The sequence below is a fragment of the Endocarpon pusillum genome (assembly GCF_000464535.1).
Source record: "Endocarpon pusillum Z07020 unplaced genomic scaffold scaffold7325, whole genome shotgun sequence".
NCBI lineage: Eukaryota > Fungi > Ascomycota > Eurotiomycetes > Verrucariales > Verrucariaceae > Endocarpon > Endocarpon pusillum.
In genome coordinates, this window is record NW_006916648.1 from 171,957 (window position 1) to 186,963 (window position 15,007).

The window sequence follows — 15,007 nt, forward strand, 5'->3', positions numbered from 1 at the left end:
TGTTTAAGACACCGGCCCGAAGAAACGCTGAAAGAGGTAGACGTCTCCGTTCTGAATGACTGCTAGGTGGTCTATACATTGGATCGAGTGCCGGTCATTTTGCCGTTCCAGCTCGATCAGAGACCTGCGGAACAGATCTTGTGGTCTGCTTGTATCGTATACGTGTGCCTTCGCCCGATATGCTTCTTCGCCTGAATCGACTCCAAGGAGGAAGAGAAGACAAATTACTCTAGGCATGCCGCTGACAGGGTATCGGTAAGACCATTGGTCTTGATGGAGTAGGCAAAGGGATGCATCCAGGGGTGGAATCAGGCGTCGAAACTGAATTGTAAATTGTTCAAGTGACCTTTTGAGCGCAAAATATACCGGAAGATGGAAAAGAGATGAGAAGATTGTAACGTTGTACTACTTTATGTCACTAAAGAATGGAGCCAAACACCGTATTAGTCAAGGCGCCGACTTGCAGTAGGAGTAGAGAGTGAAATTTCTCACTCCAATGACTCCAGCATAACCTTTGATAAGGATGGATACCCACTCTATCTATGTCCTTGCGTACAGCGCCACTGATGCCAAAGTACAGCCAATGCATTTATGCGCGAATCTTACTTGATTCTTCCCCACTGTGCACGCTGTCCATCACCCTGCCCAAATCGTTACAATCATAGTACTCGTGGCACTTTGTTCTCCAGACTCTTTCATGACTCAATTTCCTCCTTAGAGGGAAGGTCAATGGCTCGATAAAGCAGAATCAGAGCAGAGTGGCTCTCCCCTAATACTAATCAGCACTTGTCACATGGAACTCAATAGGTGTACAAACCTCCTCCAGCCAGCGTCTCGATCTTTTCCAGATCAACCTCGCTCACTTTGTCATCGTTGAACCACCACCATTTACCGTCCTCTTCTCGTCGTTTCCCACCAGGGGCCTTGGGATCGTCTACCATCCTTCCGGTCTTTTTGACATAGCTTGTGTAATGCCCGCTATCGGCACTTGCACCTTGATGAGTGATGACTCCTCTCAATTCATATAGACCAGACCTATTCGAGCCTTCGTCAGCGGCCAAATCTGGATCTATAGCGGCATAAAGTTCCTTCTTTGCGGCCTTGATCGAAGCTTCGCGCTCTGCCTCATATTCAGCATCTGTTTTGTAGACATCAGATTCGTTGTTTTCTGGTTGCTTGGCTTTGCCACTTTTTTCGGCTTCTTTTCGTTCCTTTGCTTCCTGGGCTTTTTTGAGAGGTGCTGCTTCTGCCATCGCATCGTCGTGTTTGCGATCCTCCTCTTCCTTGTGCCTCAGCTTCTGTCTCTTGCGGGCTCTTTGAATGTCGTGCTCATCTTTCCGGATTTCTCGGACCTTATCTCGCACCGGAATCAGCTGCTTTCTTAGCTTTTCAGTACAGAATTCAACGACATCGAGCTCAGAAGGAAAGGTGACCTTGCGCATAATCTTGGCCTTTTTCCCAACTTCACGTTTCCAAAAGAAGCGAACAAAGTGGACAGTAAGGTATTTCGGCGCTCGAGAGATTCGAGATGTTTTTGTATAAATAGCGTCGCGACCCAAAGCTTCGGATTTTTTTTCTATCTCTTCGGAAAGACTGGCTACAATTCCATCACGAAGGTGATTGATATCTTTGTCAATATGACAGTCCAATTTCAAGAAGGTTTCTGCACCATGGATTGGTTCTTCCTTATCGACAGCTTCCGCAGGGGGTGTTAACGTTGTTTCGAATGTTCCAGCAAGATATCTGTCGATGAAGGAGATTGCTTCCTTTTTCTCTGAGCTTGAATCTGAAGAGATCTTTAGTTTTTGCCGTAATTGTGAAACGATCTGCGACCACGCTTCTTCTGCATCTTGCTGTGCATATCCATGTCCTGTTTTTGCCTTTTGCGCGAATTGAGGGAACGCCGTTCTAAGCGAGTTGAGAAACATTAATGGTGGAAATCCTTCTTGAGTCTCTGACATTTGCTTGTAAAGATCCCTTAATGATGCCGTAAGGTCTGCTGATGAACCCAATCCACCAAGACCGAGTTGACTGAGACTTTGGAGGTTTGAACCGGATGCAGCTGGCTCTGCTTTGTATAGTGCAAGCGTTTCTTGCATTTCTGGAACACTTTTCAAAACCTGTAAGGTTGAGTTTAGATAGCAAGTATTCCCGAGATTTTGTAGTCCAGCAGGTATAGCACCCTCTTGTTTTGCAATCTCAGCTGCTGTCATATCCTCCATGAATTTTATCTTTTCTTTCGGTTTCTCGAGGGCAGAAGTATCTCCGGAAGGAGTTCCCATCATCATGAAAGTTTGCCCAGGTTTCGCATTGAGGGAAGATAGTATGGTGTCATCTTTGAGTTGACCACCTTTGACGAGGATCTTTTGTCGTTCTGGTTCGACACCTGTGAGGGAATATAGTTGAGATTTGAAGGTTTCCCCGTTTGATTCTGGGTCAAGTTCGACTTCATGTTTTTTGCCTTGATGTTTGACGATGACTATAGTGGATTAGCAATGCTCCGCAGACTTTTCCACTAATTCAAGAGCCTACCAGGTATTGTAGCCATGATAACGTGAGTTTCTAATGTGATTACAGGTATGTTGAACTAAATTGTGGCGCTCACTGCCAGTCATTTTACATATTCGCGGACAATGATGCCAAGACGGAGAAGCAAGACCGAAGTTTAGCCATGACTCTTCACACGCTCGAGCTTTGAATAGCATGTTGCATCTACGGCGAGATGTTGCTAGAGAACAGATGCACGAGTATTGCCCAGTGAAGATCTAAATGCTTCCTCCTTCATGTCATTTTGACGCAGTCCAAACAAGGAACATCTTCCCGTAGATCTCTCCTTCCATCAAGGAACCCCGGAGCCCCGGAACCCTTGGACCATGGTCTGTTTTCATACCTTCTGGCTTGATTGTGACTGATCTCTCTCAGTCCCAATCTCTCCGGCCCTATCTGCAATGTGTCAGATCGTCACTCACTGCAGCTCTTTCACTATCCAATTTCGCATCACAAACGGCAGAAAGACACAATGTTCCGGAAATTGAAGCAGCCAGTTCACCAGAAGTGCTTCTAAACCCTTTGACTGTTGCGAGGAATGAAAATGAGAAGATTTTTATCGAACCGAGCGTTAACAGCGTTCGTGTGAGTATAAGAATAAAGCAGGCAGATGAGATTGAACATATTCTGGTCCACAAATTCACAAGATTCTTGACCCAAAGGGCGGAATCCTTTTTCATATTACGAAGGAAGCCAGTCAAGGTATATTATTCAAGTAGCTAGGGGAACATTGCTGATCCAATAGGGCTATGATATTTCCTTTCTCATCACCAACACGCATACCGAGGAAATGCTGAAGCATAAACTCGTAGATTTTATCATTCAATTCATGGAGGAGGTTGATAAAGAAATATCAGAGATGAAGCTATTTGTATCGTCTACCCTTGAGATTTGCTGCGCTTTTCTGACTGTGTTTGTAGTTGAACGCCAGAGCAAGATTTGTTGCAGAATCTTTTCTGACACCGGTATGCTTGGTTGTTCTTCTCTGTTTTCCTCTCTAACAACAATTCTTAGTTCGATTGAAGCGGTCTTTCAATGAAGGGCTTTCTTGACAAGACTTTGAAATGCACCTATTGCTATGGTCAGGGTTAACAAAGGAATATGTGCAGTTCTTTTAAGCAGCCATGCATAGTATGAAAGCGCAAGGCAACAGGCTTTGTCTCTTATGTCCACTCTTCGGGATCCAGAGTTGGGGAGGGGTGAGCAGCGACTTGGTCACAAATCTGATCACAGCAGTTACCTCCTTGGGGATTTCATTGGTCCATCCATGTCCAAAGCTATCTCTTGTGCAATCAAATTGAGTATATCGTCATCCATCTTGTTCAATTTTGTGCTTGCCAAGAATAGTGCATGCAGCGGCATCCCTTTTGAACGACTAACGCTCTTCAGTATATACCTAATCGGGACTAACGTAGAGTCTTGTTGCACAAGAATCGCAATGAAAGCAGGGCCACATCCAAAATCTAATACCGATAACCAGACGATCCTCCGAGATTGTTCCATATCCGTTCCAGTCTGTGCTCCTCACAAAGCAGACCAATTATCTGTGTCCCTCCTGCGTATATAACAAGTATGGAGGTGATAATAAAGGGTCCAGATGTCCTCAGAGCTAGGAGAGATAGTTTCATTGTGCAAGAGTGTCCCATCTGCGTCCGTTCAGTATTGTTTTCCCTGTTTTCTACCAGCTTCTCGGCGCTTACCTCATCGCCGAGACTGTTCAGGTCAGAATGTCCTGTGTTCACTTTGATAGCCTGCCCGGGATTGGCTGTGAGAACCTCCCTTGCACTATACCTCCTGACTTTGTTGTTCTAAAATGTGGTACCTCACTTCATCTCGCTTTTTATCACCACCACCACCACACCACCACACCACAAGATGGTGTGGCAACCCGGCCATGGAAGAGAGAGACGGGGTAAGAGCTTCCTTCTCACGATGTGCTCATACTGATAGTATCTCAGGGCCAAGGCCTCCTCTACCAGCCTTCGAATTTCCCTCCAGTCAGGAGGCAAGCGAGGTAAGGCTAGACGTTGGTTTTGATGAGTGAATGCGGAGGACCACCCTCATCCTCTTGCTGGAGCTATACTGACAGTGTTCTTGTACCATCAGAGTGCCACTGTTCGTTAATCAGGTAAGAAATATCTCTCTTTGTTCATCTCTCTTCTCTTTGAGTTTGCTTGTCCATCCAGTAAGGGCGTCTTTGCAGGCGTTCCTGTGGATACTATTTCTCTTCTGCTAACCTGCTCTCCTCATCTTGACTGGAAATGGATGCAAGGTCAGCGTCCACGCGGGCATTTTCTGGATACCACTTCTCGGCCTCTTCTGGTCTTCCTCCAAGGCAAAGGTGTTGAGCCTAGGTGAACTTTTGGATGAGATCCTATCCTGCTCTCTTGCGCTGAATATGCTGTTGGTGAACTTCTCAGTCTGGGTTCATATTCACTGATGAGAATTAATCTTTGCAAAGCACAAACCTCTATTGTGACAGCCGCGGCCGCTTGGAACACTCTGGGCAAATGCTTCTGCTTTTGTGTCTCTTGCATTTCATTCACTGACTTTGATACCAGGTCCACCCTAACCTTATTTTACCTTCTACTCACCGACAACATCAGGGCACAACCACACCTTCTCCCCGAACATCACCTCCTCCTCAAGACCCCATCGTCACTCCACCTCCCGAAAATCAGATCAAGATGAATCCCGTTCCTATAGAACCCGGTCTTCCATCCTCAGCGGATCCTTTCGCCGACCCTTTGTTTGGCATGACCTTCCACAATTTCGCCGTCCTGAAGATCGGCAATGTAAGTGATGTCTCGCCTCGATCTTCCGGCAGAACTCATGGTGTTCAGATTCCTTATGGAGTCACCAAATTAGAAATCGCCCACTTCCTCGGTCGTGACGCCCAAGCCGACATGATTGACACTTCTCTCGGAACTCCTATTCACATCATCATGGAACGCTCTACATCCAAAACTATGGATTGCTACATCGAAATGAAGACTCAAGGTGCTGCACTTGAGCATTTCAGACGTCACTGGGATGAGATTACTGGCGGGTCATGTCGACCTCCAAGAATTGGTCATCGACTTGTTACCGTCGATATGGCCACCACAGATGAATTGTTGAAAAATATGTTCCCACGTACGAAATGTGTTCGCTGGGAGAATGGACGACCTATCATCATGGAGAATGAGGACCCTTACAGCACTGGATTTACAGGCTACTTTACGAATGAAGAGATGGTTGGAATGGTTCGACATGCAGAACATCCACAGAGAGTTAGTAACTTGTGGTTTCGAGGCCCAGCTGACTTTTGTAGTCTCCTTTCAGCATTAAATGTCTGCAACGCACCTACGAATGCATGATCAGCACCCTACAGAAGGTGAATCATTTCCCCCTTGGTGGGTTAGCTGACGTCGTAGTTTCCATGGGCTGCTCCTGACACCTACACCCTCGGAGACCGCAACAGCCTCTTCATCACCTACATGAAGCTTCTCGACGTACTGGTCTACAAGGTCGATCAGGGGAATGTCGCTATGCTCAGTCAACCACTCCTTCTCGAATACATCTTCGCCGGTTTAAATTGCCGCGGTTTCGGAGAACGCCAACGAGGTCTGATTCATGCTCGTGGAGGCAGACATGCTGTGCCTATCCAGGTCCTTCAAATTCATCGCTACTGGCCTTTCGAAGTCATTGGCAAAAAACTTCACATCAAGGATGAGGAACTCTGCAAGGTATGTTCTTTCACGTATGTTGGCCTTGGCTGACGGTCTAGAACTATCTCGGCCTCATCGAGGAGGGCGTCCGAGTCCTCGGACTAGCCGAACTTCTGCCTAGCTACTTCATCAACGCGCCGGGACGTATGCCTGGAGGACTTGACCCACCCATTCCTATCACCCATTTCGAATTCAACGAATTATCCCAAGGACTCAAGTTTTCAGATGCTATCAAGCTCGAGATGCACTTGATACGAAAGATCTTCAAGGCTGGATACAAGGAGGTCCATGGATTTTATCCGGGAATCGAAGAGCCTCCCTTGCAGCAGATCTTGGCAGAAATCAGGGGCGAAGCTACGCAGACAAGTGTAGAGCTATCTATGGCAGCAAGCATGGAGCGTCTGAGGCTGCAAACCGCAAAGTTGAGAAAAGATTCTCCACCACAGAGCCCAAAGGGTACTCCTGCACCTCGCGATGTCGATGTCGTCGATGACGAAAACACTTCTCTTGACGTTGGCCGTCTGCCTCATGCCCCAGTCACGCCTACGGATGTTGAGCCTCGCCGCCGTCTCTCCGAGCCGCAACCTCTCACCCGCACACTCGGTGACAGCTTTGAGATTACACCTTTACGATCTTCGAGCGGTAGCAAGGCGGTCCCGATCCAGGATCCGAAGACGAAATTGCTGGTTACGCCGACAAAGCCAAGCAAGAGAACGAGCCTGAGAATTGATGACACTATCCAGGAGGAGAACGAGGATGACGATGGAGAGGATTGAGATTGGAATGAGAGCACTGGAAAGGATTTTCTAGGAAGGGGAGTTGGTTGCAATGACTGGAGCATGGAGTTGATGGACGATTGGGTGAGACGTTCACAGTCTCGTTGGCGGAGATGAGCTGAACGAGGTGCCTTCTTTGGCGTGCTAGTGTTTTTTTTCTTTCACACACATGAGAGTGAGGGCCTTTCATGGCGCACCGAAGCTTCTTTACACCGATGAGCATTGCATCGAGCCGAATATGAGCTACCAGCAAAGCGGCATTGTTGTCAGCCCGCATAGACCACACAGAGACACATTGACTTGATATCGGCCTCGTTCTATTTGTGCTGTGAATGTTACTGGAGCTCGTAGCTTTCTTTGCTAGATGGGGTCGAATACATCTGCTCTGCAGAGTGCAGTACTTCTCAGGTCCTTCGTAGCAACCCGTATCCTGCTGCAACCTGGCAAGGATCATATCAGCTTGCAATGCCACGGACCATAGTCCTCAAATGGGGCGGTCTATCCGACAATGTTCAGCAGTCACCAACCAGAGAGGTAGACCATAATTGCCCTGAATCCAAGGATAAGAAACGTTATTTCATAGCAAGCGTGGTGGGTGTTGCAGGAACTTAGCGTAGAGCATGAGCTTATTGGCTTCAGTACCGCTCTTTCAAACCTGTAAATGGTCTCAAGGGTTGGTCGGGGGATGCTGGATATGATTGCACAATCCTCCTTTGTTCATGGACAGACAGCAGGATCATATAAGAAAACTGTGCGAGATGTTGGACTCGAAGCCCTGCCATAGGCTGTACCAGCAAAACGCTCTCCATAGCAAAATGTTGGTATCGCGTGTGTAAGGCCAGTAGATGTCTCCAAGATAAGGGGTGGAGATGAATAGTGGAGTTGTAAGAGCCTGTGTATGGGGATGTCGGTCAAGCCTTCATAGATTGTATGCGAAAATACATTTTGGGATGTGAGCTAGCAAGAATTGAACGTGCGTGGCTGATGGAATCTGCCAGGTGTTTGTACTTACTATCAACAACGACGTTCCTTTGCCTTGTTCATCCCGTTTATCGACTAATAGCAGGAATTGTTATACTACGCACGATCGACGATCTCGCAGCAAGCGGTCCAAGTAGGCCTCTAACCCGAGAGGTCAAGCCGAACAGCAACCACTGGGCAATGGAAGCATACGCAGAAGCAGTCTCGGGAGGGAAACTAAGGTGGGTGCCTCTGAAGGAGATGCCCTCGATTCCTCAGGAAAGCAGTGCCGATGGGCTGCAGAATATCCCACTTTGGCACGATATCAAGCAGAAATGAATGGCAAAAGAGCGAGCAACGAGACTATTTAGAACGGAGTCCGATCTGAAATTCTTGTAGTTGTATAGGTATATGCGCTCTTCTAATACGTCAAAGTCATAAACGGGATAACCCAAGCGTCCCAAAATCTGCCTGCGCATTAGATTCAGACTAGTAGCACGACAAAGGGCGAAGTGTCTGCCGGATCATTGGTTGATATCCAAAATCTGTTCCAAGGTAAGGTTTTGGTGCTTACACGTACGATAGCTGAGATTTCTGATATCCCAAGTCTGTCTCCTGGCTAACACAATGCTCGGGCGACCAATATCTTTTTCCTTTTGTTGGTCAGATAAAGCTTCCAGATGTATGAAATGCCGCTATCTTCTTTGCATTCTGAGAAGCAATTCATTCCTCTATAAACTTGCATACTCTTGTTTGTCTTGCAAAAACAGAAATAAGGGACCCCAAAGCTCCTCTTGATTCTGTTCACTTCCAAATCCTTCGTGCACATCATCCAATCCTCCTCCCTCTACCCACAGACGTCATGTCCTCATTGGATATAAATACTCCAATTCAACACGTTTGCTCAAATGCATGTACGAAGGTCCAACTGTGTGCTGCCCTTCAACATACCTGTAGCCTGGCCTACCTTGAATTCCTCGAGATTCCGTCCTGTGCTTCGGCGGACGCTGTGCTCAAGATGATCATCGAGAAGCTTGGAGGCAACTCACGGAAGAGCATGATCAGGCAGTGGTTATCCCTCCGCAGAATGACTATGTCCGAAGTTGAAATTTCCTATGTGGGCCTATCAATCCCACATCTGCCTTACGGCCCTAACTGTTCTAGTTGTCGAGGTCACAGCTCGAAGCACAGCATCCACCATACCTAGTTCAATACAGCCAGAAGCAGCTACATGAGCTTCTCACCCAAGATGTTCAACTTCCTGAGATGGTGGCCCATGTCGCCGGCTTCGTTCTAGAGAACCGCCATTTCGTTCGAATCGATCCCACATCCGGGTCACTGACACCACAAAAGGCGCTCTTATTAGGATGGGAAAGAGACACGATGGCTATGTTGCGCACGATTGTTGTCGTTCTGTTGTTTTCTGTCTTTGTCGGTGTTTTGGTGGGTGTTGTTGTTCATGATGCCACCCTGGGGGTTGCTGTAAGCACGGGAGTAGCCGCTCTTCTTTCCTACGCGGAGTTGCTTGTGATATGGCAGCTCCGACAATGAGACAGGATTGTTTCTGAGTTGATTTGCATAGTCAGATGAGGCGACAGCTTCGCCCATTGTGGCACGGACTGTGTTCCGCTGATACTAGACTAAATCTATTGGGGCGCCAAACAACACGAGTTGTGATTGATCTGGAAGTATATTCCTCAGTTGGGTGTTATAAAGAGCGCGGAATATTGGGCTCGCGAAAGCGACGTGCTCGTTGGTGTGAATTACATAGCGGATATGTAAGATTACAAGGTAGTGCCGAGAAATTAGTGGGTGTCTCAAGAAAAGGGGGCGTTTGATAACTCTGTAATTACCACATGATACTAGCGCCTCTCTGCAAATTCCAAGCCATGAGTGTCTCGACCGTGCCTTTATGATAATGGTACTCGACACCATGGCATGCAAAGCAGGACCGCCTCTTCCCAAAGCGCAATTTTACAAGCGGCGAATTCGTTTAAGCCAGTCACGTCACGATAGTGGAGCATCTGCAGGGAGAAAATGACGCTTGAGGATGCAAAAAGATTTTGGCATTTGCAACCCTCGTTGGCGTCCGAAACAAGTGCTGGGATCGGCCAATGAAAGCTGTTGCAGCGAAAAACTAGCCTGTTATGTGTGAGGGATCATGGGCAGATATTGGCTTTTGCCAATAGCGATTGTTCTTTGAAGGCTTCGGTCCGAGATTTTCAAAGGCATGAATCCAAAATCTGAAGCCTACTGGGAAGGGTCCCTTCCAGGTTCACACTTATATCATTCAGAGACCTCTCCTGGCCCAATTCATGAACATAAAACCCTAGGGACCTTCATCGTGCTCCGTTTCATCAGGCTTTCATCGTTATTTGCAATATGGCTTCACAATCGATCCGGTCTGGGGGCATTTCAAGGACACTATCCGCATCTTGTACCTGGTTGAGAATCGTAGTCTTGAAGAGCTCAGATGTCAGATGACAACAAGATACCAATTTTCGGCAACGTAAGGCCCCCTTCGGCAAAACTCACTCACGATTGCTGAAGACAACGCTGAATCTGAAAAGCAAAGCACAATATGAACTCCACCTCAGAAAATGGGGTTTTCGCAAGAATCTAACCAAAGAAGAATGGGAGATAATTGCCTACAATATTGGAAAAAGGAAGAGAGAGCAAAAGGAGAGTGAAGTGTATGACGGCGAAAGGTTGATCGAATCAAAGAAAGTGAAGAAGGCGATTTCACGATATGGTCCTATTTCAGCAAGAGCCGTAACTCACTTCTCAGGTAATCATATTCACATTATCTCAAACTTCAGTTCCTCACATTGGAGACAGCGCCATTGCAGCAAATGCCTGATGGTATCATCATTCGTACACCACCGCCAACAAACCCTTCACCTCCGATGGTGAACCCTTCATCAGCATCAATCTGCTGCAGACACATTAGAACGAACACGAACCCTATTTTCATGGATGAGCTTCCCTTTGTCCAATTCAGTTTCGCGCTCAACATGGAAGGTATGTACACAAAGTCTATGACTTCTGATTCTTAAATCTCCCTGGTATTACAGTAGCAGTTTCTAGGCATTCTCAATACAATCGATTTCATGATGAGTTGTAAAGTTCCGGCTGACATGTTTATACAGCGAGATTTCCTTCAGCCATCTCCGAAAGCGGCAGTTCCCGACCCTTCATTCTACCCCAAGGCATTTGCTCTAGTATTTTTGACCAATTTATAACACGAACGAGTGGAGCAGAACCTTCAGATTCTTTCACTCAGACTGTTAAAGCCTTAATGCCAGAGGGCGTCTTCTCCAGTCATCCCATGAGTCTGCCGATGGAAGTGTCACCAGGGCATCCATCATTAACCGTCAACTTCCTCACTTTGACCATATTCTTGGCGTCAAATAAGCTTCTGGAGCCAACCGCGAATGTTAGTAAGAAGATCTATGAATGGCTAAAACGCGGATCGAATGCCGGTCTTATGGAGCACCTTTTGTCAACCGGTGGACCTACGGCTCAGGCGCTTGCTGAGAATCTCTTCAGACTCGCTATCGATGATGACGACCCTCGTACAGTCAAGAAAATGATGGAGTTAGGTGTCGACCCAAACCAACAGATATACCGCACTGTATGTGGTTCAATTATCACACCATTCCAACGCGCTTGTCAAATGCGCAGCGTAGGACTTGTTCGAGTATTGATAGATGCAGGAGCAGATGTCGAAGGCACAGAATCTCATGGATGGTCTGCACTAACGTGTGCTTTGGAGTACTTCGAAGACGATGATGACCCTTGCCCCGCCGAACTAGTACGACTTTTGTTAGGTGCTGGAACAAAGGTCAACCCCAGAGATGGACGATCCCCACTGGGCATAGCCGCAAAGTCAGGTTCAGTCGAGACTGTTGCTCTTCTTATTGTTGCAGGTGCCGAGGTAAACTTACCAGATGGGCGACTCGGCACTACTCCTCTCATGAAAGCTCTGCAGAGCGAATGGTTCATTTCTGATGACATTGTCATCGCTATTGTAATGAAACTTCTCGACGCCGGGGCCGATCCGAAAGCAACAGCCTGCTATGGTGGCAAATTTATGACGGCCTTGGAAGCTGCACTACTCAGAGACAGCAATGAATTAGTGCAGCTACTCTTGGATCGCGGAGCGCATATTCAAGAATCCGCGTTCCTCATGGTTGTCACAGCTTTGGACTTGGATACTGTCAAATTACTCCTCAATTCTGGCGCTCGAGTCACGCAGAGAGCGATTGAAATTGCAGCTCAAGCTGGCGACTGTGAGCTAGTTCTCTTCCTTCTCGAATCCGCAGAAGAGAGCATCAAAGAGAGAATTATCAGCGCTGCAATGATCAAGGCTATCCACTACGGCTTCACGGACGTACTTGATGCGTTAGATGCGTCTGATGTTGAGTTGATGGTTTCAGATGAACTGCCTACTGCTATTACGGCTGCTGCTGATAGGGGAGACACTCCTATACTTCGCTTGCTTCTTAGCAAAAACTCAAGGCATCGAGCAATTGTCAGTCAATTTCTGGGCGACTCGCTGTCCTGTGCCATCCTCAGAGGCCACAATGATATCACGGAAATGCTTCTTGCGGCTGGCGCAGATGTGAGCCCCAGGCTTCGTGCCGAGCGTGGATGGCCGCTTCTGGAGGCAATACACCGGAAAGACTTGGATCTTACAAGAAAGCTCTTGGCTGCGGGCGCCGCAGTGAATGCAGTAAGTCGGTTTGCCCAAAACTTTCGCCCCATGGAAACCAAGATGACTGTGCTGCCAGCAGCGGTCGCTTGGGGACATCGCCCTTAATCCGGAGTATCATCAATGCAGGAGCTTGGGTTAATGCAGTGGAACGCGGAAGATGGAAAACAGCACTCACTTTGGCTGTCGAGAAGGGAGATGCAAAAACCACTCAACTCTTGATAGATGCGGGTGCCGATGTCAATTTCCCATGTTTCGGACCTACACCCCTTGAAGCCGCAATAAAAAATAAGGACAATGACATGGTTGAATACCTACTTGGTAGGGGTGCAGATCCAGATGAAGATTCGCTCAGTGCAGCTGTCTCCGGGAGCGTGGAGCTGGCACGGTTAATTTTATCAGCGTTTTCAAAACAAGACGGGCGTTTACCAAAGCAATTTGGTTGTCACGCACTGGGACTTGCTATCCGATCGAAAAATGCTGCAATGATTGAATTTCTTCTTGCAAATGGGGTAGACCCAAGCACGCCCGTACCTTGGAAACATGGCAGGCATATAGGGCTCGACGCCAAAGAAGATTCTGCTCTTGGAACTGCCATAAAGACGGACAGAAGCGCTGACCTGTGGATTGTGCAGATGCTTTTGCGTTGGGGTGCAGATCCCAACAGCATCGTGAACAATTTCCTAATTTCTACGCCTCTCTCCGCAGCTATCGCAGAGCGAAACCTGGCAATGGTCAATATTTTGATCGAAGCAGGAGGGAACGTGAACGCAAGCATAACTGCTGCTTTGTGGGAGACACCTTTACAGCTGGCAGTCGAAAAAGGATGCATGAATATTATTCAAGTACTCTTGCAACATGGTGCTGATGTGAATGCGAGTGTAGCTGATGGTTTGATGGGGACACCTTTACAGTTGGCAATTGAGGAAGGACGTATAGATATTGTTCAAGTGCTCTTGCAGCATGGCGCTGATGTGAATGTGAGTGTAGTTGTTACTTCGACACACACCCCTTTGCAGCTGGCAGTCGAGAGGGGACGTATGGATATTGTCCAAGTACTCTTGGAGCATGGCGCTGACGTGAATGCACCACCATACGATAGATATGGGGCAACTGCACTCCAATTCGCCGCAATTGGTGGATATGTTGGGCTTGCTTATCTCCTTATGGAGAAAGAAGCTGATGTGAATGCTCCACCTGCGAGGACAGAAGGAAGAACGGCACTAGAAGGAGCGGCCGAGCACGGCCGCATCGACATGTTGCAACTCCTGCTCAAGGCCGGAGCGCAAGTCATAGGATCTGGAGGTGAGCAGTTCGAACGGGCAAAGAATTTTCGCTTCCAAGAACGGTCACATTGCTGCAAGACGAATCCTGGAATCACATTACACCCAATTTTGGGAAGGCTTTGAGGGTGGGATCTACTAGCTACAGACATGGGGATATTGAATAATTTACAGTTCTAGACTAGGGCCTTCGAATTTGTTCTCTCGGAGCTCGCTGCCATTGAGCCGATAAATGTTATCCTGATGGTGGGTCTTCAGTTACACCCAGCCACTTCAGAGTATCTCTCAATCAATACTGCCGTCGCTGTTGCGCACATATGCCATTGCTATCATAGAAACAGAAGGGGTATTTCGCGGAGTTTGCAGATTGAACGATCGCATCCAACTTTTCCACATGCATGAAAAAAAATAATCAAACTAGTCCTTCGACACCAGTATAAGATGGTTAAGGGAGCAAAGGGAGATGTGGAAGCCCAAAGCACCAAATCCAGGTATCGTTTCCAAGATATCTGGCGATGATGAGCAAAGTAATGCCGCAGGCAGCAGCAGAATTCACATCATATTTCCAATTCTGGGCACTGCTACGCAGAAGACACCGGTACGAGCATCGAAATTAGAGGTCGGAAAGCAGTGAGAGGGGAGAACTGGGATAAAACAAACGGATCAAATGAAAATCAAGAATGAGATACAGCCCTGATGATCCTCGTGGCCCTCTATTTTCCTTTTTGCTTTATGCCTCGACCCATCCATCGCCCGAAAGAGTTCGGACGGATATATCTTTAAGCTCTACAACGGAGCAATCGACTGGCGAGCCACGAAGCAACGCACGGTCACTACATCAAGTACTGAGGCGGAGCTACTATCGGCATCGGTAGCCGCCGAGAGACTATTTGGTGGACTCGATTCTTCAAAGCCATTGATTTCGATACGGAGCAAGATGTTGTAATTGGGTGTGACAATTTGCAAACTATACGGTTGTTCACTAAGGAAGGTCAAAAGCTCGATTCAAAGCTCCGT

At 47.5% G+C, this 15,007-nt stretch overlaps 3 protein-coding genes across 3 annotated transcripts; 2 read left to right on the top strand and 1 right to left on the bottom strand.

Moving 5' to 3' along the window:
* Positions 1–695: 695 nt before the first annotated feature.
* EPUS_05295 (uncharacterized protein) lies at positions 696–2,548 on the bottom strand (the record flags this gene model as incomplete). Its single annotated transcript, XM_007808002.1, has 3 exons — positions 696–769; positions 818–2,479; positions 2,533–2,548. 3 exons carry the CDS (start codon positions 2,546–2,548, stop codon positions 696–698), a joined length of 1,752 nt encoding a protein of 583 aa, XP_007806193.1.
* Positions 2,549–4,422: 1,874 nt separating this feature from the next.
* On the top strand, positions 4,423–7,033 carry EPUS_05296 (uncharacterized protein; the record flags this gene model as incomplete). The annotated part of the gene is made up of 6 exons (XM_007808003.1): positions 4,423–4,459; positions 4,506–4,561; positions 4,637–4,675; positions 5,109–5,819; positions 5,964–6,275; positions 6,317–7,033. 6 exons carry the CDS (start codon positions 4,423–4,425, stop codon positions 7,031–7,033), a joined length of 1,872 nt encoding a protein of 623 aa, XP_007806194.1.
* Positions 7,034–10,845: 3,812 nt separating this feature from the next.
* On the top strand, positions 10,846–14,116 carry EPUS_05297 (uncharacterized protein; the record flags this gene model as incomplete). Its single annotated transcript, XM_007808004.1, has 3 exons — positions 10,846–11,014; positions 11,143–12,736; positions 12,787–14,116. 3 exons carry the CDS (start codon positions 10,846–10,848, stop codon positions 14,114–14,116), a joined length of 3,093 nt encoding a protein of 1,030 aa, XP_007806195.1.
* Positions 14,117–15,007: the final 891 nt, after the last annotated feature.